Source organism: Colletotrichum godetiae, assembly GCF_030913485.1.
Source record: "Colletotrichum godetiae strain CBS 193.32 chromosome Unknown BDP55scaffold_10, whole genome shotgun sequence".
Lineage (NCBI taxonomy): Eukaryota > Fungi > Ascomycota > Sordariomycetes > Glomerellales > Glomerellaceae > Colletotrichum > Colletotrichum godetiae.
The window spans coordinates 792,072-813,475 of record NW_026851258.1 but is presented as its reverse complement, the minus strand read 5'-3'; the positions used below and the strand labels follow the sequence as shown (position 1 = coordinate 813,475).

The window sequence follows — 21,404 nt, the reverse complement described above, 5'->3', positions numbered from 1 at the left end:
TAAAGTCTTGGACTCTCAAAGTATTCCGGCCATCATCGTCGTCGCCCGATCGGATGTCGTCATGGACCGGGAAGTCGGGCTCAGTGAGGCAGTTGATGGGGCTTCTCGTCGGCGGCGTCGCGTGGGCACCCGGAATCGTCGTGCTTCATTCAAACGTGGTTATGAGCGCTTTTAGTCCCATGAACTGTAGTCTTCCGGGTTCTGGTCCCCTTCCGGCAGGCTTGTAGGTTTCGGGCTACACCATCAGGCGGAACAGATCGTCGCGCTGCAGACCGCGACCGCGCCCCGCATACCGGCCCGTTCTGGGACCGTAATCGAGGGTAAGATGGGTCCATCGGCGTTCCCCGCCCGGTGAGCACGGACCATGCGGGTCTCGACAGCCGCGAATTACAAAATCGGGGCTTCCGTTCGCAGCTTTTAGTTCGCGATGAGTTCCATCCCTCATCAAGTGCAGTACAGCATGTCTTTATCATGGTTCTCCAGCGATTGAGCGGCTACTTCGGCGATTTCAATCGCATCATCCGTCTAGAGAATGATGTGCACATTCTAGAGTTGTTCTATCCTACATCGTGGCTACGATTTGGATGCTGACTTCAAATGGAAGCGTTAAGTCGCACAACAACATCCAGTCTAGGCTGTACCTGCATTACCGGCTCTCGACAGCAACGACGCTAGTGGTCGTCGAGAGTGAAGCTTTTCCCTAAGTCCCACTTGTATTGGTATCATTCATCAAGATTTGCCTCAGAGTCAGTTCCGGACTTAAAACCGCCAAAGAGCGGCACGTCCCGGGTATCCCAACGTTCCTGTAGCTTCGCGGCAGCTATGATCACCACTTGCGGTATGGCTTGACTCCAATATTATCTTGTTTCCGGATATACCACCGAAGTCTTGTCTCCCATTGAGGGACCGTCGAAATCTTAGGGGAACAGGTGAGAGTAACAGATGATTGTTCGGCCGTGATCGTCGTAAAATCCGCACTGCGTAAGTTTCCCATTCCCAAATTCTCTCTTCGCCCAGTCATCCTTCACAAGAACCCAGAGACAGACGCCTGGAGACTTGAATCAGAAGTGGGAGTGCGATTGAATGGACTCGTGGCAAGGAAGTCAATTCAGCAAGTTGGGATGCAGATGGGGGCACGAATTTATGAAAGAGATGGAAAAACTGTTATCTTAACTCGTACGCGATACACAACAATGGCCATCAACTACATGTGAGAGATCCGGATAACGATTCCTAGTTATGATAAGGCTCTAAGATTGTATTTCTCACTTGCCAGTCCATATAATCAAGTGAATATAGTCTATAGCGTGACGGCCACTGACGCATGCATGTAATCACCGGTCTCGGGTAACGGTTCAGTTGAATATTATGAGTCTATCATGGCGGAGACTTTCAGGCATGACGAAATGGAAGCTTGAATAGAACAGCATCTGATATCACACCCACCATGCCGTATACGAGAAAGCACGCAAAGATCTTCGCCATGTACAGATATTTCGAAAACCGAGACCGATAGAAGGCTGGCTACTCCCACAGGCCTCTTGGAAAGTCAAGTTCCAACAAGAACATGTATGCATGACTCTTCCCATCCCGCGTGGTTTGCTTCAAGAATATCTAGCTGAATGGGACGATTAGGGAGCGAAAAAGGCAGGGAGAAGCACAAGATTCGCATGGCAAGGCAAAACTGAGATCCAGTTGAAGTTATGATGGCGGATTTGTTTCATACGGCAGTTATACTAGTTCTCAAGAATCTAGACGGTACTTCATGAATGGTGATGACTGTGCTTAGACAATGTACTAAGGACACGGTATTATGTATATGAGCTCACTTATAACTGTTAAGAGCCTTTACCTTAGCCTCTTGAACTTTTGGAGAGCAACGGCGGGAGTCACACCACTAAAGTGATTAGAAGTTGAAGAGCTTACGGCATGAATCGTGTCATAGTAGCAGCATTATCGTACTCGGATGAGGCGAAAGGTCTTGAGTCAACCCTACTCAAAGGATGCTGCGAATATTCCTATCTCGCAATCGGATTCTGTAAGTAAATTAAATTGCCCAAAACTTTATAAACTTAGAAGACTCGAAGATAGCAACTAAACGCGTAATACTCGTATTCTTTTGGATATATAATCATGGCTCACTCAATAGCTTTTGGTTGCATCCCCCATCATCAACTCATTCGACTTTACTTAATTACTCAATTCCACTCCCCTATTCATCTATCGCAACTGAGACAACCATCACCATGCAGGCTCACTCAGTCATCCTTCTTGCCTTCGGTGTTCTCTTGCAAGGTGCTTCGGCATTCACCTACTGCAAGGCAGCTCCTGGAGATTGTAACCGAAATAACGTGAGTAATGAAGACGTCAAATCACCATGTAACCTCATATCTGCTTTGCGACACTGACCGAGGAGTAGTGTGAGGAATACAAGGCTGTGCACGAAGACCCGTTGAAAGTCTGCAAAGCTAGGGTAAGGCAAATTTCTCATCATTCTAAGCTTCATGGCATGGTGTAGTTCGATGCTGACGTGATTTGTCTAACAGTGCAATGCCAACGCCAACACCTATGACTGCTGCAGCGGTGACATTTACTGCCCTTGAGCAGGCCAAACTGGCCCACGTCCACCCGAGATGGAGTCGGTATCGGCACAACGTAATGCACCATCAGGTCTATGCCCACGGATAACATTTGCGCATCCTTGGCAAGCGTAGGCTCAAGCCTGAACAAGGAGAGGATGCAGGATGGCTCTTGGGGTGGAGGAGGTCACGCTGGGTTTATAAGTTAAGAGACTTCCGCTTGGAGTCATCGAAATTTAAGTGTGCCAGAATGAATGCCCCGCCAGAGTGAAATTGTGAGCTAGAGCTGGAATGCGAGTGCGGCGAAGCCGTGTGGGGCCGTATAAGAACACGACAATACGAAAATCCAGCGATTGGCTCCTGTTGAAGCGCCCTTACGTTCAAGCACGACTCTGTGTTTCTTGGTCGACACTTAAATAACTTGTGAGCCATACTGATCAATATCATCATCAAGTATTGTAAGTGCATCTTTTTTCTCACAGTCTTTACGGCTTCAGTTTGTCTCGATAACGATACCCCCGATTTCAAAAGACACCTCGTTTGTCTAGAGAAATTTCCACTGTTGATCAGAGACCTCCTTGACCTCAACCTATGATCTAAGGTCCAGGATGGGTCTCGTTCACTTCGAGGACGGAAACGTCCTCTTTTACCCTTACGAACCTTCCAAAGCCGCAGGCGTCATTTTCTTGTTTCTTTTCGCTGGTATCTCTGCGTATCATATTTGGTTGATACGCAAATACAAAACAAAGTATTTCATGCCGATGGTACTCGGAGGAATATGTAAGTACTGAAGCTCGCGCTTTCTTGCGTTTCATACTTCTCCCAAATCTAGATCTTCCAAGAAAAGATACAAACGCTAACTCTTGCACAGGTGACACATTCGGACACTTGGGACGCGCTTGGGCAGGCTCAGCGCCACTGTCCCCTAAACCGTTCATGCTACAGCTTATGCTCATTCTCGTCGCGCCTGTCTTCATCTCCGCAACGATATACGTCAATCTCGGACGCCTGAAAGAAGCCTTGCTCGGCCACAAAAGACGGAAGTGTAGCCCGACCAGTATCTTCATTCTAACGGACATCATCGCCTTCTGCACACAGATTGGCGGTTCACTCGTACAAGTGATTGCAAACCCAAAGATCATGGAGATTGGAGGCCACGTAGTCCTAGGTGGTCTACTTTTCCAGCTCTTCGTCTTGGTTATCTACTTTGCTCTCGTCATGCGCTTTCAGCGGGTTACTCAAAGGGAGACGATTTATGTACAGCATTGGAGGCGTTACGTCTGGACTCTGATCATCTCGGTGGTGGCTATCTGGGTGCGTAATCTGGTGAGGGCAGCGGAATTTGCAGAGGGCTGGTACGGCTTCGTCAACCAGCATGAGGCCATGATGTACATCTTTGACTCGTTCTTGATGTTCTCTGTCATGGTGGCATTTGCTGTCTTCCATCCCGGTCAGCTGAACGATGTAGGAGGGCTGAGGTCTAAGAACAGACAACGCATCAATTCCGAGCAGGTTGTGATGGGTCCTTTTGGAGACATAGCCTAGAGGAGAGGCGTGTGAAAGGGTTCAGAAACGAACCACTCTTGTAAGACAAATTCCAGAACCTTCATATAACCAGATATGAATAGTTCTCTTGTCTCTCAACATGACTTTGATTGGCCTCGTTGTCGCCACTCTCATGATCCAATCCCACCGCAAAGCTACAGTCGTGGTAACAAGGCAGCAGCAGTTAAAGTCCCGATGAGAAGATAAAAGATCTCCTTGGGCTGGTTTTATGTCCTTGAGATGTAGTTACTGATTTCATGTAGAACGAACGGAGTCCCTGTAACCTCAAAATCGCGGCCGCAGAGTAAGAGTAGAACAGCTACATGGTCGCCCTTTCCTGGTTGAACAGTCACATACGACCATACCCATTGGAAAATTCGGGATCCCGTCCGCTCTCCCATAGACAAGCCGATAAGGGCGGGCTTAGTAGTGGGAGAGCATGATAATGACTAATTATGCCAAATGGAGGCGTGATCCTACATCGGGGGTGCGGTTCGGCGATAGGGGCCGCCTCCGTGACCTACTTTATGCGTCCGGAAGCCCGGAAGCCCGAGTAGCCGCCTGGCCGGGAGGCGTGTATATAACGTATAGAGAAGTAGGTAGTGGTAGATAATATTAATTCCAAGAACTAGAAAATGATGTTCTTACCGCCTCTTCCCTACCACCATCGCCCCTTCCCTTCCACCTTTGCTTCTTCTATTCCTTTCTTTCCGTTAACCTCTTAATTATATATTTAAAGTATGATCTAATTAGTATTTAAGATCTTTAATGGAATTTGTTAGCGGATTAGAGCGGGAAGGTAATTGCCTTTCATATAATATATATAATAAGCGAGTAAAATAGATAAGCGAGTAAAATATAGAACCGTAACTATATTACTTTAATATAATCGAGCGCTTTTCTTTTATAACTTACTATAATATACTAAAATAAAGAATCTAATATTTAGCTTACCCTCTAAGTTATTTAAAATTACTTAAAATGGAAGTTTTATTATAATTAAAGAAAAAGATTTTTGATTATAAAGAGAGGTGTTACGACCTAATATATATAATTAAGACTAGGGCCTGCCCCGTAGGCTTACGGCGGCTATAGCATATTATATATATATAGGACTAAGGAATATAAGAGTTACCTTACGGAACGGAAGAATTATAGAATAAGTTACGTATAGATAAAAAGAATAATTAAATAATAAAGTAATTATTATAATTACCTTAAATAAACGATTATTTATATATACCCTTAATTATTAATAAATAAAATAAAATAATATAAAGAATATATTTAGGAACGAGATTTATATATAAGATAGATTTAAGTTATATTATAAGGTAATTATAGTACTGTACGCTATAATTAATTATTACGGCTAGCTAGTCGTAGTAAGGTAAGTTTATAGAAGTTTAGGCCGTAAGGACTAAATAATAATAAATAAAGTTATTAGATATCTTTAAAGGAAGTTATATTTTATAAGCCGTAAGGTAAAACTTTAATAATTAATAATAATCTTATTAGAGAATTCTTAATAAAAATAGCTAAAAAATAATCGTAAAATTTAATATAAAGTTAATAATTAAAAAAGTTATAAAAAGTTTATTTTTAAGCCCGGCTTAAATCTATATTATATATAAATCTTAATCCTAAATATATCCTTTATCCTATACTATTTATAATTATCTAATCGTTTATTAAATAGTTATCCGTTTTATTTATTTATAAACGTCCGTCTTATTTATTTATAAACGTCCGTCCTATTTATTTATAAACGTCCGTCCTATTTATTTATAAACGTCTATTTTATTTATTTATAAGTATCCGTTCTTTATTTTATTATATAATTATAAATATATAACTTATTTATAGTTCTTTTATTTTGAGGGGAGTCCTCCTAAGTCCGTATTTATATATATATATATAGTATAGTAGCCGCTTCGGTCCTATAGGGTAGGACCCTAGCTTCGCTATATATATTAGGTCGTAATATTCTCTTTAAGAGGCTTATTATTGGCAATACTTTACTTAAATATTTTAATATAAACTTATAATAAAAATTACAAAATCTTAAGAATACCTATATTTTTTAAAATATAAATAACGGCTCTTATTTAATAATAGACCGTACTTAGTCCTTATCTATTAAAACTCCTTTTAAAGTAATTATATATTTTAAAAATTCTACTTTCTATTAATAAAAGCTATATTTACTTAACTTAGTATATAAATAAAACGCTCTTAACCTTTTAAAGACCCTCTTTAAATCTTCCGTATATTAGTCCCTATCTTTAAAATAAATTAGGATATTATTTATATATACTATATAATATATATTTAGTAAGTCGGTAAGTATCTAATAAATATACGCCTAGAACGATATAAGTATATTTATAAAGCCGAACGGTATTATTATATATTTAAAATAACCATATTTTATCTTAAATACTATCTTTATCTATCTATTAATTAGATTATAATATAATAATATATATCTTTAATATTTACTTTTAAGATCTATTAAGCCCCTTTAAACCTATTTAGAAATTTATTAATTAAAAAGAGGGAATATCTATTTTTTAATATAATTTTATTTAGCCCTTTATAGTTTATATATAGTTTAAAGGATCCGTCCTTTTTAAAGACGAATATTATTAGGGCTCCTATCTTACTTATTAAAAGGACGATCCTCTCGTTTTTAAAATTCTTAATAATATATCTTCTTAATTCGTTATATTATTATTTATTTAAAAGGTATATCGGCCTATATAATAATTTTACTCCTTTTTAAAGGTCGATCCTATATTTGGCTCCCTTTAAAACTAATAAATTCATTATTACGTTTTTATTAAATATAGCTACTTTATTTTATAATTTTTAAAAGATAGTTATTATTAAACCCTCGTTTTTTTCTTTAAATAATATTATTAAAGGTTCTAAAACGGCTACGGCCCTATAAATATAGAATATATATACCTTCTTCTTATTTTTAATAATCTTTTATATAAACGTAACTAGCTCGGTAATAAAGATTCGATTATAATACTAAATATTTATTCTTATATTAATCATTATACCCTCCCGTCTTATAGAATATTAAAATAAAAATAAGTCCCCTATACCTTTTAAATATAAGGCTTTAATAAATAATTACCAGACCTTTTTTAAGCGCCCTCCCGAGTCTAATAAAAAGAACGTTAATTAAAAGGCCGGTCTTATTTCTACCTTCTTACTATTAAATCTATATAAAAAAAGGACTTTAATATATACTAATTAAAGGCCTAGTCTCTTTACTAGCCTCATATTAATTAGATCTACCTAAAAATAACTATCTATATCTATAAAGACCTTTTCTTTAATAAGTCCTTAGATTATTAAGGTATACCCCTTAATAATAGCCCTAACGTATACCGACTCTTTAAAAAGTATAAATAATACCGGCAATATATTTACGCCTCCTTATTTTCTAAACTATTTATTTTTATTACTTAACTTCTTTGAACTATATTTATAAATACCTTTAATATATCTAGCCTTAATCCTATTAATACGTTATTTAGTAAGTTATAGTATTACTAAGCTATATATCCTATCTTCCTATAAGAATAATATATTATAAAGCTCTTATTTAGCTAGGCCCCTATTAATAGCCGCTCGGCATTATAATTCCTTAATTACGAGGACCTTTATATTATTAAATATAATTAAGCCGTTATAATAGTTATAATAGATCTTAAAGGTACTAACCTTTTTTATATTATTAACTTAATACCGGATCACTTCCTATTTTCAATATAGTTATAATTACCTTAATAATTTAAATAAAATATATAAAGGTATTCTACTTTTTAAACTATAATCCTTAACTTATTAATAACGATTTAATATTAGATTAATTTTTCTTATAGCTTTATTAATAAATTAAAAAAGTATTTATAGGCCTCTTTTTTACTATCTTTAAAAAGCGACCCTAGGTTATTATAAATCGTACTCTATTTAATAAAAAATTATAAAGGAGTCGCCTTTTCTTTTTTTTCTTTTTTTAAAATACTTTTCAATACTCTCTTTTTTATACTTCGGGATCGACATATTTTTAATAAATAAATAAAAAAAAGACCTCTTAATCTACTTTACTATTAAAACTTATTTAGTAATTTCTTTATTACGTCTAAACTAATAAAGCTACTTTAAAAAAGGCTTATTTAATTTAATATCCATTCGAGGCCCTTAAGTAGAGGTCGTTTGCTTCTTTAACTATTTTAATTTAATTATCTATTTAAGTTATTACTATATCGTTACCTAATATCTAGTAATTATAATTTAAGGGTTTCTTATACTCCCGTACCCTCTTTAACCTTACTAACCTTTTAATAAAAAAATAAGCAATTTCTCTTTAATATTCTAGTTATTTTAAATAAAGTAGTTTAATAAGATCGTTAAAAAGAGCTATTACTATAAAGATAGGTTTCTTATTTATAATATCCCATCGGTCACCTCCCTTATATAATAACGATATATATACCCCCTTATTCTCTTTATTTCCTTTTTACCCTTCTTTTTATATTTAAAGCGGCAAGTTCTTAAGTTATTATTAACCGCCGTTATTATTTAATATTGGAATTTAATTTTATTTTTTACTTTAATTTAAATATAATATAAGGTATGGTATATCCCTAGCAAGTAAAATTAAAGCCCTAATCGTCTTAATATTAGCTAAAAATCGGCAAGCTCTATATCTATAATTAATAAAAAACGCTTATAACTCGTCTATATTAATATTTATTACTCCTAAAAGTATTAATATACTATCGGTATATTCTTCCTTATTTTAATCGCCTATATTATACTAGTCCTATATTTTTATTTTATATTAACTATACCGGTTTATAAAAACTTAAAAATTATAAAAAATATAGCTAAATACTATAATTAAAAAAATTAAAAAATAAGTCTAATATATTATATAAATTTAAGCTTAATATTCTTATAAAGTTATTATAAAAATTAGCTTTTCTCTTTAAACTAGGCTTTATTAAAGATTTACTAAACCTTAGCCGTAGCCTCGTAGCTAGGCTACGTCGAGCCTTAGCTATAGCTTTATAGCTAAGCTAGGCCTAGTTAGGTGCCCATGCACTGGGCACCCTTATATAAATAAGTATAATAAATAACGTTATTTTTATTATTATCGTTGAATTTATTTAAAAGAATTAAGTAGTTTTATAATTAACTATCGGCCTTTCCCTATTACTTTCTTTATTAAGTATAATATAAATATAAAATCTTATATAAAGGCTATTTATATAGGTCGATACTCTTTATTTTATAAAATAGATTTATAAATAGGATATAATAAAAATAAGCTATATTTTAGGCTAAGTATTAGTATAGTTACTCGATGATTTTAAATAATATTTATTAAAAACGACTAATATAAAAAGAATTTATAATTATTTTATATTTTTATAAATACTATATTATTTTTATACGAGCCATAGGGGTAAATAATTTAATAAAACCGCTTTAAATAAGAAGTAAAGATATTTTTAAGAATATTATTATTATTAAAGTTATAATAATTATTAATATTAATATCTAGATTATCAACGGTAAGAGATTATAAGATAAAAAAAGATCCGTTACGTTATTATTTTAGGTCGGGCTTATTATTTAAAATCGAGCTTCTAGCTTGATATTATAAGTTATACTTTAATAACGGTAAAATAAATTTAAATATAATAAATATTAATATAAATAATATAATAATAGCGGCTTAACCGGATAAATATATTATAATAATAAATTCCGAAAATTAATTCCTAAATATTTTAAGTAAAACTAGTAAAATTAGGACGAATTAATAATAATTTTTAGGCTAATAATAGTACGTAGCTATTATGCCCGTATAAGAGTTATGCTCGTATATTAATTCTTTATGCCCGTGTATTAATTACTAAATAAATAGCCGTTATAACCTAATATTTAAAAATAATAAAACAAATAGGAAATAATATTAAATAACGGTAAGTAAAGAATTTTACGGCTATATTATTTTATATATTATTTAAATAATCTATTATTGATTATAATCGGATATTATAGTTAAGGTATAAGTAATTAAATATTAATTAATTTATTACTTTTAGGACTATTTTAACGACCTATAAGGAACGGTCTAGTAAATATATTATTATATAAGAGTTTTAGATTTATTAACCGATTGAAATATTATTATAACTATTTTTACTGCCTTTATAAAAATATACTAAAATCCTAGGCTAATTATAAGGGCAAACGTGTATGCCGCTATAAGGTATATATCGCTATATCAATTCTATATACCTCTATATCAATTCCCTTTAAAAAGTAAGACCCTTTTAACTTTTATTTATTTATTAACTTTCCCGGCCTATTTAACTTTTTACCTTTTTCTTGATTATTAATATTAGATCTATTAAGGGCCCTTACTTATATAAGTCCTTTTTAAGCGAGGTCTATATAAAGATCGTTATATTTATTAATATTTAAATAGTTAATTATCTTATTAACTTTAGGTCTATTTAATTAAATATATTCCTATTTTATTTTTTTAATAAGGGTAAACTCTATCTTTATATATTTAATTAGTTTTCAATAATAGGGCTCTTTATATAGGTAGTTTATAAATAAACTAGGTTTTATCTCGCTCCGCTTAAAGAAGTCCGAACAACTTATTAATATTATAAAGATTATAAGGTTTTATTTATTAATTTCTATTATATACCGCTTCTTTATATAAAAAGGTATTAAATATTTTAGTATAATACCTTATATTAGGTATTATTTTACCTTTTTATTTTATTTTTATAATATTTATAAGCTTTTAATTAGACTAATTTAGAGCGAAGTATTATACTGTTATATAAAAAAAAGATTTAAAAGTAAGAATCCCTTAGATTTTAAGTAATTTTAGTTATATTATACGGTAATAAGTAGAATAAAAGTCTTTAATCTATATAGTTAGGTTAATATTAAAGTTGGTTTTACTTATAACTATATTAAATTCTTTTTAAGCAATTATAAATAAGCTTAAATTATTTAGAGCGTATTTTTATTTAAAAACCTAGATTATTATATAAAGGGAATAATTTAACGAGTTAATAAGCTCCTTTTTTATATTTTTAAAAATATTTTAAGTAATAAAGTTAATAATCTAATAGTTTATTACTCTATACAATCTCTTTTTTTTATAATTAAAAGATCGTTTTAAATATTATTTATTAAATAAAAGAGGTATATTCTTTAAAAAAACGTATTTAATTAGCTATAACTAGTTTTGGCTTTATTAAAAATATTAACTATTTAATAAGGCTATATTATTTTTCGAGTTTATCTTTAACGTCGTTTTTTAGAGCTTTTTACTAAATATAAAAATCGAATTATCGGTAGTATTTAGTTATAGCCGCCCTATAAGCTTATTTTTAAGCGGTATTTTATATCTTAATATATTTTTTAATAACTGGGATTAATTTAATAATAAATGAGGGATTTAAAGGGGATTTAGTATTATTTAAGTTAAATAAGTCTTAAATATCCTTTAAGTAGGCCTTTATTTATAGAGTAAAAAAAGAAAAAGTTAGTTATGATAAGAGATATATTTATTAAAAGACTATATATCTCTTAATAATTATTAATAATTATTAAAAATAACTACGATATAATATTATAGAGATTAAAAATATTAATATTATCTTAAAAATCTTATAATTATGAAAATATAACTTATAAATAAACTAGATAACTAGCTAAGTTTACTAAAGAAATCTAATTACTAAACGACCTAAAAAAAGAAGTTTAAATAGATTTATTATAATATTTAAAAAATAAAAATAAATATAATATATAGCTTTTATTAAAATAATAAAAAACTATAAGAATTTCGTATTAAATACCGACGATTAAGGATCGTAATAACTCTAAACTATATTTAAAAAATATTAAAAATATGTAAAACTATTTATAAAACTTAAAGAAATAGGATTATTAAAATATAATAATTAAGAAATAAACATCGAATTTAAAAAAGGAATATAACCTAGGTTCATTTTAATATATTTTATAAATTAAAAAAAATAAAAATACCTTAATAAATATATCGATAAAAAACTTAATAAAAGATATATTCGATTATTAAATTTTCCTATAAAAGCACCTTTATTCTTTATATTAAAAAAAAGAAGAAAAAAACTAAGATCTATTATTAATTATAAAAAGCTTAACAAAATTACAAAAAAGAATTACTATCCTTTACTTTTTATTATTAAATTTAAAAACCTATTATATAAAGCTAGTTAATTTACTATAATAAACCTTAAAAAAATATTTAATTAAATCTAAATTAAAAAAAAAGATAAATAAAAAATAATATTCTAAACTTATAAAAGACTCCTTAAATACCTCGTTATACCTTTTAAATTTATTAATATATTAGTAACCTTTTAAAGTAATAATTAACTATATATTTTAAAAATATATTAATATCTTTATTATTATTTATATTAACGATATTTTTATCTTCTCTCTCGACCTCGAAATATATAAAAAGTATATTTATATAATATTTTAAAAACTTTAAAATATTAAATTATATACCGAACTTATTAAATGTAAGTTCTATATTTAAAAAGTAGATTTCTTTAAATATACTATTATATTAAGATAAATTTATATATAAACTTTAAAAGTAAAAGTAGTTAGGGACTAGCTTATATTATAAAACGTTAAAAATATATAAAGATTTTTAAGATTTGTTAATTTTTATTAACGATTCTTTAAAAACTATATTAATATGATTAGACCTTTTAATAACTTAATATAAAAAAATAACCCATTTATTTAAAACTTTAAATATATAAAAGTATTTATTAAGGTTAAAAATATAATTATTTTTAAATTAATAATTATAATCCCGAACCTTTAAAAACCTTTTAAAATCGAAACTAATACCTCGAACTTTATTATAAAAGTTATCCTAAAATAATAAAATAAATAAGGAAAATTTTATTTATATTATTTTTATTTTAAATTATTTTATAAAATAAAGCTAAATTAGTAAATATATAATAAGAAACTAATAATAATTATCAAAGTATTTCAAGAATAAAGGCTATAATTATTTAAAATTAAATATAAAGTTATAATATATATAAATTACAAAAATCTTATAAACTTTATAATAAATAAGAACTTAAATAAATAATAAATTAAATAGAGCGAATGTTTATTAAAATATAATTTCCGAATTATTTATTAAAAAGGTTTAGAAAATAGTAAAATAGATATTTTTAATAAAAAGCCTAATTATAAAGTTATAGTCCTTAAAAAAATAAAATTTATCCTTAAATAAAAAAAGGATAATAGCCTTTTATTAATTACGAAGCTTTTTATATTAACTAAAAAGATTAATACTAGCTTAATTAGGAAAATAACCTTTAAGTTTATTATAAAACTTTATAATATACCTATATATAATTATTAAGGAGTTATTAAAATATAAAAATAGATTTAATAATATTATAATAAATCCGCTATATACGCTAAAATTATAAACGTAATTAAAGATTATATAATTTATAAAAAAAATAAAAATAACCTATATAAGCTTTATAATAAGCTATAGTTATTATAACTATTTATAAAAATATAATAATCGATTTTATAGGACTTTATTATTAAAATATTAAAGTTTAAAGAACTATTTATAAATATATAATATAATAATATTTTAATTATAATCGATCGATTTACTAAATTTACTTATTTTATATCTTATAAAAAATCTAATAATATAAAAAAATTAATATATACATTCCTTAAAAACGTTATTATTAACTATAATAAGCTAAAAGAAATTATTTTTAATAAAGGCTCTTTATTTATTTTAAAGTTTTAAAAATCTTTAATCTCGTAATTTAATATAAATTATAAACTATTAACCTCTTTCTACCTATAAACTGATAATTAAATAGAAAAGATTAATTAAAGTCTTAAAATATATCTCCGTTATTATATAAATTATAATTAAAATAATTAGGTAATATTATTATTAATAGTTTAATTTATATATAATAATATAATTAATAGAAGTATAAGAAAATCTTTATTTTACCTAAATTATCAATTCTAGTTAATAATATATAAGGAAGTATAATAAGAATTATAAATTATAAAAATAATAATAAATATAATAAAACTTAAGAAAATCTAAAGAAAGGCGTTTTTAGATTTCGAGTTTATATATTAATATATAAAACAAAACGTAAATAAATTAAAGATTAAAGGACCAACTTTAAAAAAAGAATAATACTTATTTTCTTTACCGTAATATTAAAATAAAACGACTAAATAATAAATTAAATTATAAAAAGCTTAAACCTTTCAAAATTATTTAAAAAATCTTAAATATTAATTATAAATTAAGACTCTTAAATATAATAAAATATTATTTAGTCTTTTATATTTTACTTTTTAAATTAATACCTAAAGATTTATATATAAAAGACTATATTATTATAAAACTAAACGAATTAAAATATAAAATTAAATAAATTATCAATTATAAGGTTAAAAATAAAATACAAAAATTCCTAATTAAATAAAAAAACTATAAATATAAAGAAAATATATATGAATTTATTATAAATTTCTAGAACTTTTAATAACTTTTTAAGGATCATTCAAAGACTATACTAACGGACTTAAAAACAAGAACTTATTATTAATTTTAAAAATAAATTAATTTATATTATTAGGAACTTATATAAACTATAACTTCTCGACTATTTTATATTTATAAGTATTTAATATAGACTTTAAAATATTAAATTTATTTATTTTTTATATTTTATAATAAAAAGTCTCGGCTTAATACTTATATACTAACCTTTAAGTTTTTTAAATATAGAATAAATAATTAATAATAATAGCTATTAATAATTAAAAACGGGCTAACTCTTTATAAAGCTTTAATAACTCCTTACTTATTTTTTCCTCTTTTTTATTTCATTTCTTTTATTAAATATTAAGTTTTTAAATTATAAAAGAACGTTAAAAAATATAAAAAAAAAAGAATTTACAAATTAAAGTTATTAATATCTTACTATAAAACTTCTTTATTTTAATATGAATCCAAAATTAAAAAAACCTTTATTAAACTAATATAAAACCTTTATATAAAAATAATAAATATAAAATATATCGGTAATAACTAAACGAGTTTTAATAAACTTTAAAAATATAAAACGCTTATAATCTTTCATTTTTATTTTTATTTTTTTAAACTTTATTTTAAAATTTAATTTTTTAAATTTAATTTAATATTATATTAATATATTTTAATAAAATATTTAACGATTTTTTAATTTAAAAATAAACGATCTATTTATAGACCTAAAGGACTAGGTCTTTAAAAAAAAGAATTAATATTACAATTTAATATATATAACGAGGCTAGGGTCTTATTTTATAAAGCCTATAACGGCTATTATATTATATATATAAAAAAATAAATTTAAAATAATTCTTTTTAAATTAAAAGAATTATAAATAAATTATATAATAATAAAAAAGCCCGATGGACGATAAATAATTTATAAATAAAACTAATAAAATAAAAATAATTTACCTTTATAGAACTAATATTATAATATTAGTCTTAATTGTAAAAGAACTATTTAAATATTATATAGGATTTATATATAGGATAAACTTAAACCGGGCTTAAAAATAGACTTTTTATAACTTCTTTAATAATTAACTTAATATTAAATTTTATAATTATTTTTAACTATCTTTATTAAGAACCTTTTTAATAAACTTATAATTAATTACTAAAGCCTTACTTATTTTATAACTTATAGATATAGCTTTAAAGAAGCTATTTATAATTATAATATATTATTTATTTAATATCGTAGCCTTAACTTCTATAAATATGTTTATTACGACTAGCTGGCCGTAATATGCCTATGGTATTAGGGATTAGGTCTCAACCTAGGCCTTAGTAACGACCCCTTCCTTATTGAGGATCTGAGGATTATAACGGAACTAGGGAACTAGCGGGAACTAGGGATAGATAGAATATATAGTAGCCTTTAGGCAAGACTTGGAGGACGTTAGGAAGAGGTATGTACTGTAGAGTATATAGCTTGAGCCTGCGGCCCTCTACGCTATATACCCCTCGGGAGGTCGGCCGTAAAGGCGGCTGCGCCCTTGCCGCTACGGCGTTAAATATAATAATAATAATAATAATAATAAATTGTTATAATAGAAATAGAACGATCGAGCAGGAACAGGTCCTTTGTAGCTAGATCTTTATGATATCCTTTCCAAAGCAGGGGGTTGAGTCAGCAGCACAGCCCTAGACCGAAAATACGGCTGCTCTCCTCTGGACTTTGCTCGTTAAATTGCGAAGTAATCTATTATCTTCCCTTCAAGCTCTCCGATACCTCGAGAATAAACTCAACAATAATTATAATTCTGAACAGTATTCTAAATGTTGAGCTGATGTCTCTTCCGGTCTATTGATTGGATGCTGACCACAGGTAGGGGCACCATATAACATCGTATACAAACCCGAGAAACAAGAACAAGCATGCCAAGATGAAAGGGTAAGACCTCTTGAAGTGTTGGAGAGGCAACAGCGAGAGGAGCAGACATGAGGGCGTAAAATTGAGTTTCGTTGAGGCCACAATCTGCGCACTCGGGTAGCCGTTCTAGTGTGGCGGAGGGCCACAATGAGAAGACCGAGCCTAAGTCCTTTAAAGACAGCACCAGCAACAATGTTAGCGACACACATCAGGACCAGGCCACGTGCAATTGACTGGCTTCTGGATCGGGAGAGGCAGACTATGTGAAGGCCGGCGACGGCCACAAACCCAGCCGCAGCCGCGACCGACAGCCAAAACGCCCATCAATACTCGGTCACCCTGAATGTAGATGCAGATACAACAAAACTACCAGACTTCTTCTCACTTCAGGACGGTCGACGATGTAAACCATTTAGGCAGCACTTCACATCAGATTTCAAACCTAACTTCGACGTCATCTCAACCATACTATCTAATTACCACTATTACACAATAGATGTTCAAGCAACTACCTAGGAGAAGGGCACGATCAATAGGATACTATCAATCCAGAGAATATCCACGAGACATTGATCGGACTGGGTTCAGCTACTGTACCCAGGTATCTTATGGAGGCCGAAGAGGATTCGGGAATAGTTCTTCAAGATACGCAGGAATATCTAGGCGGTCGGATTAGCCTTAGATGATGACCTAGAACATGGGGTCAGTCGGTGACTCTGCCATCAAAACTACAAAACGGCATTGTGGATCATGTTATAACAGGTTGGAGGGGGGGCGTTAAGACTCAGTTGAATTCACAACAGCCACAGGATGGCAAGGCATGTTACGCATCATGGGAGGACACGGGGCTGATGAAAGCACTTGAATACCATTTGACTACAGCTATGGACAACGCTCATTAGTTTTCCGCCATTTCCATGAGCATCATATTCTTCATTATTGGCCGTTAAATGATTATGTCGACGTATCATGACTTTTCGACCGTAATGTCATGAAGTCTCAGTTTAAAGAGTTAAGAGACAAGCTCCCAGCACAGCCGGCAACAACAACGCACGAACGTCGGAGCCAAAGTGCCCAGCCAGTGAATCCGACTCCGTCGGCGACGGTGAGCCGGCCGCTCCAGTGGGAGTGCCTCCAGATCCAGTACTAGTAGTGGGTTCAGGCATGGAAGCGCCGCCGCTGCCCTCATCCAGTTAGTCACGGGCGCCTTGGCGTCGCCGATGAGCAGACCCGAGATCGCACCCAGCACGCTCGTTCCTTCACCGACGCCAGTGATGGCGCCCGTTCTATTATCCACTGTCTGCGGGTCGGTTAACTCGACGTCGCTCCAGTAGAAACCACAGGTCGTCGTGCCCCTGGCGTTGTCCTGACACTGCTTCGCCGCAGCCAGGGCTGATGACCTCAATACGGTAAGTACCTCTTCTGAGAGGTAAGGGGCCACCTGGGTGGCGACAGAGAGCCATCGATGGACATAACCCTTCATGAACATGGCGTCGGTCGGGCAGCTGCCCTTGATTCCTTCGCAGGCGGCTTCATAGGCGATGCCCTGAGGGAAGAATGTCTTGATGCTGGCCTCGGCAAGCTTTTCGGCGCGGTCACGCCAAACACTGGAGCCATTCGTCTATGGAAAGAGGTTAGCCTGGGTTCGCATGATCCCAGAGACAAGCAGCTCGTTACAGGACAAACTTACGAAGTTGTACATGAACGCGGCACCCTCTGTGAGAATAGCCGCGTTCTGAGACCACTGGTACTTCGCAGGGCTGGTACAGTTGTCGTCCACATTAGCTCCGTCGTACACCTCCCAAGTTTTGGTGTCAATGAAGCCAACGCTTTCGAGCCAGTCCCATGCCTTCACAGCGTGCTCAGCATAGGTCGTGTTGCCAGTATACCTCGCGAGACGGGCGCCCATGTTGAGGAAACACGCGTTTGACATGGCTGCAAATGCGCATTAGCATCGTCTATCCTAGGCCAACATCGCCGAGGGGAAGATCCTTACTATTCTTGTAGTTATACCCAGCATTCGACATCATAATCTGCCAACGCAGCCCGCCCCTGCAGGTCTCGTCGTATCGGTCCGGCGAAGCCTGATTCGCCCAAACGTTCTTGGCCACCTCAATCCATGAGGGCTTGCCATCCGCGTTCGGCAATTGGTACTCCGCAGCCTGCAGCGCAGCCGTACCCCAGAAACACTGGTCGTCGTTCCCCATCGACGCAGTCCAGTTAGGCGGCATGTAGTTGGCATCGGGGCCTAGTTGGAAGGCTAACGCCTTTACAATGCTGTCTTGGAAGGAGTCGTCGCCGGTCAGGTGCTGGTAGTCGACGTAGGTCTGGAAGAAGCTGGCGCCGTGGTACCAGTAGTAGCCGCCCGAGCTCGGGGTGGGAGGCCCCGGAAGAATGCCGGGGATTTTGCCAGGCTTGTCGCCCTCGTAGACGGTAAATAAGTCCTTGGCGAGCTTGTTGGAAGATGCGACAATCTCATCGCGAGAGCTGGTCTTGAATTCGGCGGCTGAGCCAGGGAGTCTGCCAAGGAGGAGAAGGACACTTGCGAACGCGGACGCATAAGACGAAGCCATTCTGTGATGAAGTACAAAAGCTGGTCGCGAGAGATCCAACAACAACGAGAGTTGATTGCAAAGCGAGTGATTTGGCACAACAGAAGAACGAATGTGAGGGAGGCCGTACAAATAGACTCCCTGATAGAAGAAAGCAGCGATGAGATGAGACAACCACACAGCCAGGCGATTGTCTTTCTCTAATTGCACAAAGTGAAAAAGGTAATGAAAACTTTTAAAGGAAAAACACAGCAGTAAAACACCACATACGATCTCGCGACAAACACGCCATGCTTAGTGCTTACTGAGGTCAGACCCCGCGTTATACCCCCCGCTGTGCCGCATCGTTTACCTTCTTTAATCGAACCGTTGCATGCTTGGCGAGAATCTTACGTAGCCCCGGAAATTTTCATGTCGGGGGGGGGGATGTCGCCAAACATTGAATGGGGTATGACCATATGCGGCGAGTCTATCCAAAGCAAGAAGTTAATGCCATCCTCCCCCTTCAACCATGAACGCCGTGCCCGATGAAGACTTGACACATTCGTACCGGTCTCTTTTCTACGATGCTTCCAAACCGTCAAACCCCATTGACCGCCTTTATGTTTGCCGCCTTTTCTAAAATTGGAGTGCTCGTCTCCCCCGACTGACCCTGGTCGCTCGTTCGCCCCGCGTTATTGGTTTCTTCTTCGGTCGACTGTGCCGCCTGGGAAACCTGTTCCGGTGTTTCGGCCTTAGTAACACCCTCCTTAGGTGCATCGTTTTCTTGGCCTGAAGCGAAGGCTTTAAGCGCTTTCATCTCAGAGCTTCATTTCTCTTGGCCTTCTTTGCTGTCTCCGCTTTCTTGCGTCGCCAGCCCTCGTCCACGATGGCCTTTCTCCTCGACAACCCATTCAGCAACCCAGTCAACGGCTCATTCAGCAGCACTTCAGTACTTGAGAAGGAACACCTGGAGTTGCGCGGGCGTGGAGACGTCGTCTGGTATTTCCTTGCCGAATCTGTCGACCAACCGATCGAAGTCTTCTTCTTGCTGCTGCTGTAAAAGGTCGGTACCCTTCTCGAGCAGCGTTGATCCATGAGATGAGAGTTGAAGTCTGTATATCCGCTCGAACATTCCTTTGTCGCCCTGCCTTGGGATATTGCCAAGATAAATCATCTTGTCGATACGGCCAGGCCGGGCCAGCGCCTTGTCGAGCTTGTGAGCTACGTTCGACTTCATTAAGGCGATACGGCCTTCCTGTGACACGACTACATCGAGAACGCGGAGTAGGCCAGATAACGTGCATCGAGACCAGCTGTATGAAAAAGAGGGAGCCCCGGAGGAGGCTGCGCAAGTGCAGAGGGAGTGGCTTACGCAGTATGCACGGGGGAGCATGATGCACATTGTGGGACTGTGGATACCTGAGGCAGTACACACTGTCCATCTGGACCAACGAGGCAAGCGAGGGTTGCAATACAGCATGTATTGACCGTCGGTTGATGATGTTGTCAAATTGGATGCCTGAGTATCAAGGCAAGACGGCACGCACGGGGCAGAATTATCCCTACGTGCACAAGGCGAATGCGGCTTAGATCCGTAAGCCAATATGGACGCAGAAGGCAAACTTCGTGACAATTACACATACAGAGACAGATACACAATACATATAAATTAACGCCCAATACCTCATAATTCGACACTTAGAGCTGATCTGCAAGCAGCGGCCCCGTGTTACCGCCAGCTAGTCGTAGGGGTATATTTATAGAAGCTGAGGCTGCGATACTCAGTAATAGTATCGTACGTCTAGTTAATATAATAATTAGATATAATAATTAGATATAATAATTAGATATAATAATTAGATATAATAATTAGATATAATAATTAGATATAATAATTAGATATAATAATTAGATATAATAATTAGATATAATAACTAATTAAATATAATAATTAGATTATTATACGTTGCGGTCGAATAACTTCCTAGAAGCTATATCTATTAATTGTAAGTAAGTAAGGCTTTAGAGATTAATTATAGTCTTATTAAGTAATAGCTAAAAATAGAAATAAATCCTAATACGGAGTTAATTATTAAAGAGCTATAAAAAGTCTATCCTTAAGCCTAGCT

The 21,404-nt window shown here is 33.1% G+C and overlaps 4 protein-coding genes across 4 annotated transcripts; 2 read left to right on the top strand and 2 right to left on the bottom strand.

The window, feature by feature from the left end:
- Nucleotides 1–2,246: 2,246 nt before the first annotated feature.
- Nucleotides 2,247–2,863, top strand: BDP55DRAFT_766304 (uncharacterized protein; the record flags this gene model as incomplete). The annotated part of the gene is made up of 3 exons (XM_060580962.1): nt 2,247–2,351; nt 2,420–2,473; nt 2,547–2,863. 3 exons carry the CDS (start codon nt 2,247–2,249, stop codon nt 2,601–2,603), a joined length of 216 nt encoding a protein of 71 aa, XP_060432598.1. The 3' UTR covers nt 2,604–2,863.
- Nucleotides 2,864–3,021: 158 nt separating this feature from the next.
- Nucleotides 3,022–4,168, top strand: BDP55DRAFT_737224 (RTA1 like protein-domain-containing protein; the record flags this gene model as incomplete). Its single annotated transcript, XM_060580372.1, has 3 exons — nt 3,022–3,359; nt 3,451–4,029; nt 4,125–4,168. Exons 1-3 carry the CDS (start codon nt 3,188–3,190, stop codon nt 4,166–4,168), a joined length of 795 nt encoding a protein of 264 aa, XP_060432597.1. The 5' UTR covers nt 3,022–3,187.
- A 13,417-nt stretch (nt 4,169–17,585) lies between these two features.
- BDP55DRAFT_33356 (family 76 glycoside hydrolase) lies at nt 17,586–19,767 on the bottom strand. The gene is made up of 3 exons (XM_060566864.1): nt 18,738–19,767; nt 18,432–18,676; nt 17,586–18,362 (listed from the first exon to the last, which is right to left on the bottom strand). Exons 1-3 carry the CDS (start codon nt 19,312–19,314, stop codon nt 17,754–17,756), a joined length of 1,431 nt encoding a protein of 476 aa, XP_060432596.1. The 5' UTR covers nt 19,315–19,767; the 3' UTR covers nt 17,586–17,753.
- Nucleotides 19,768–20,221: 454 nt separating this feature from the next.
- Nucleotides 20,222–20,677, bottom strand: BDP55DRAFT_629437 (uncharacterized protein; the record flags this gene model as incomplete). The annotated part of the gene is made up of 1 exon (XM_060572021.1): nt 20,222–20,677. The coding sequence occupies one exon, from the start codon at nt 20,675–20,677 to the stop codon at nt 20,222–20,224; it is 456 nt and encodes a 151-aa protein (XP_060432595.1).
- Nucleotides 20,678–21,404: the final 727 nt, after the last annotated feature.

Bases quoted from the DNA above. Each gene is read 5' to 3' on its own strand.
- BDP55DRAFT_33356 (XM_060566864.1), bottom strand. From the start codon at position 19,314: ATGGCTTCGTCTTATGCGTCCGCGTTCGCAAGTGTCCTTCTCCTCCTT. The intron at 18,677-18,737 runs GTAAGGATCTTC...GCGCATTTGCAG, and splicing joins TGGGTATAACTACAAGAATA to CCATGTCAAACGCGTGTTTC. The intron at 18,363-18,431 runs GTAAGTTTGTCC...CTCTTTCCATAG, and splicing joins CCGCGTTCATGTACAACTTC to ACGAATGGCTCCAGTGTTTG.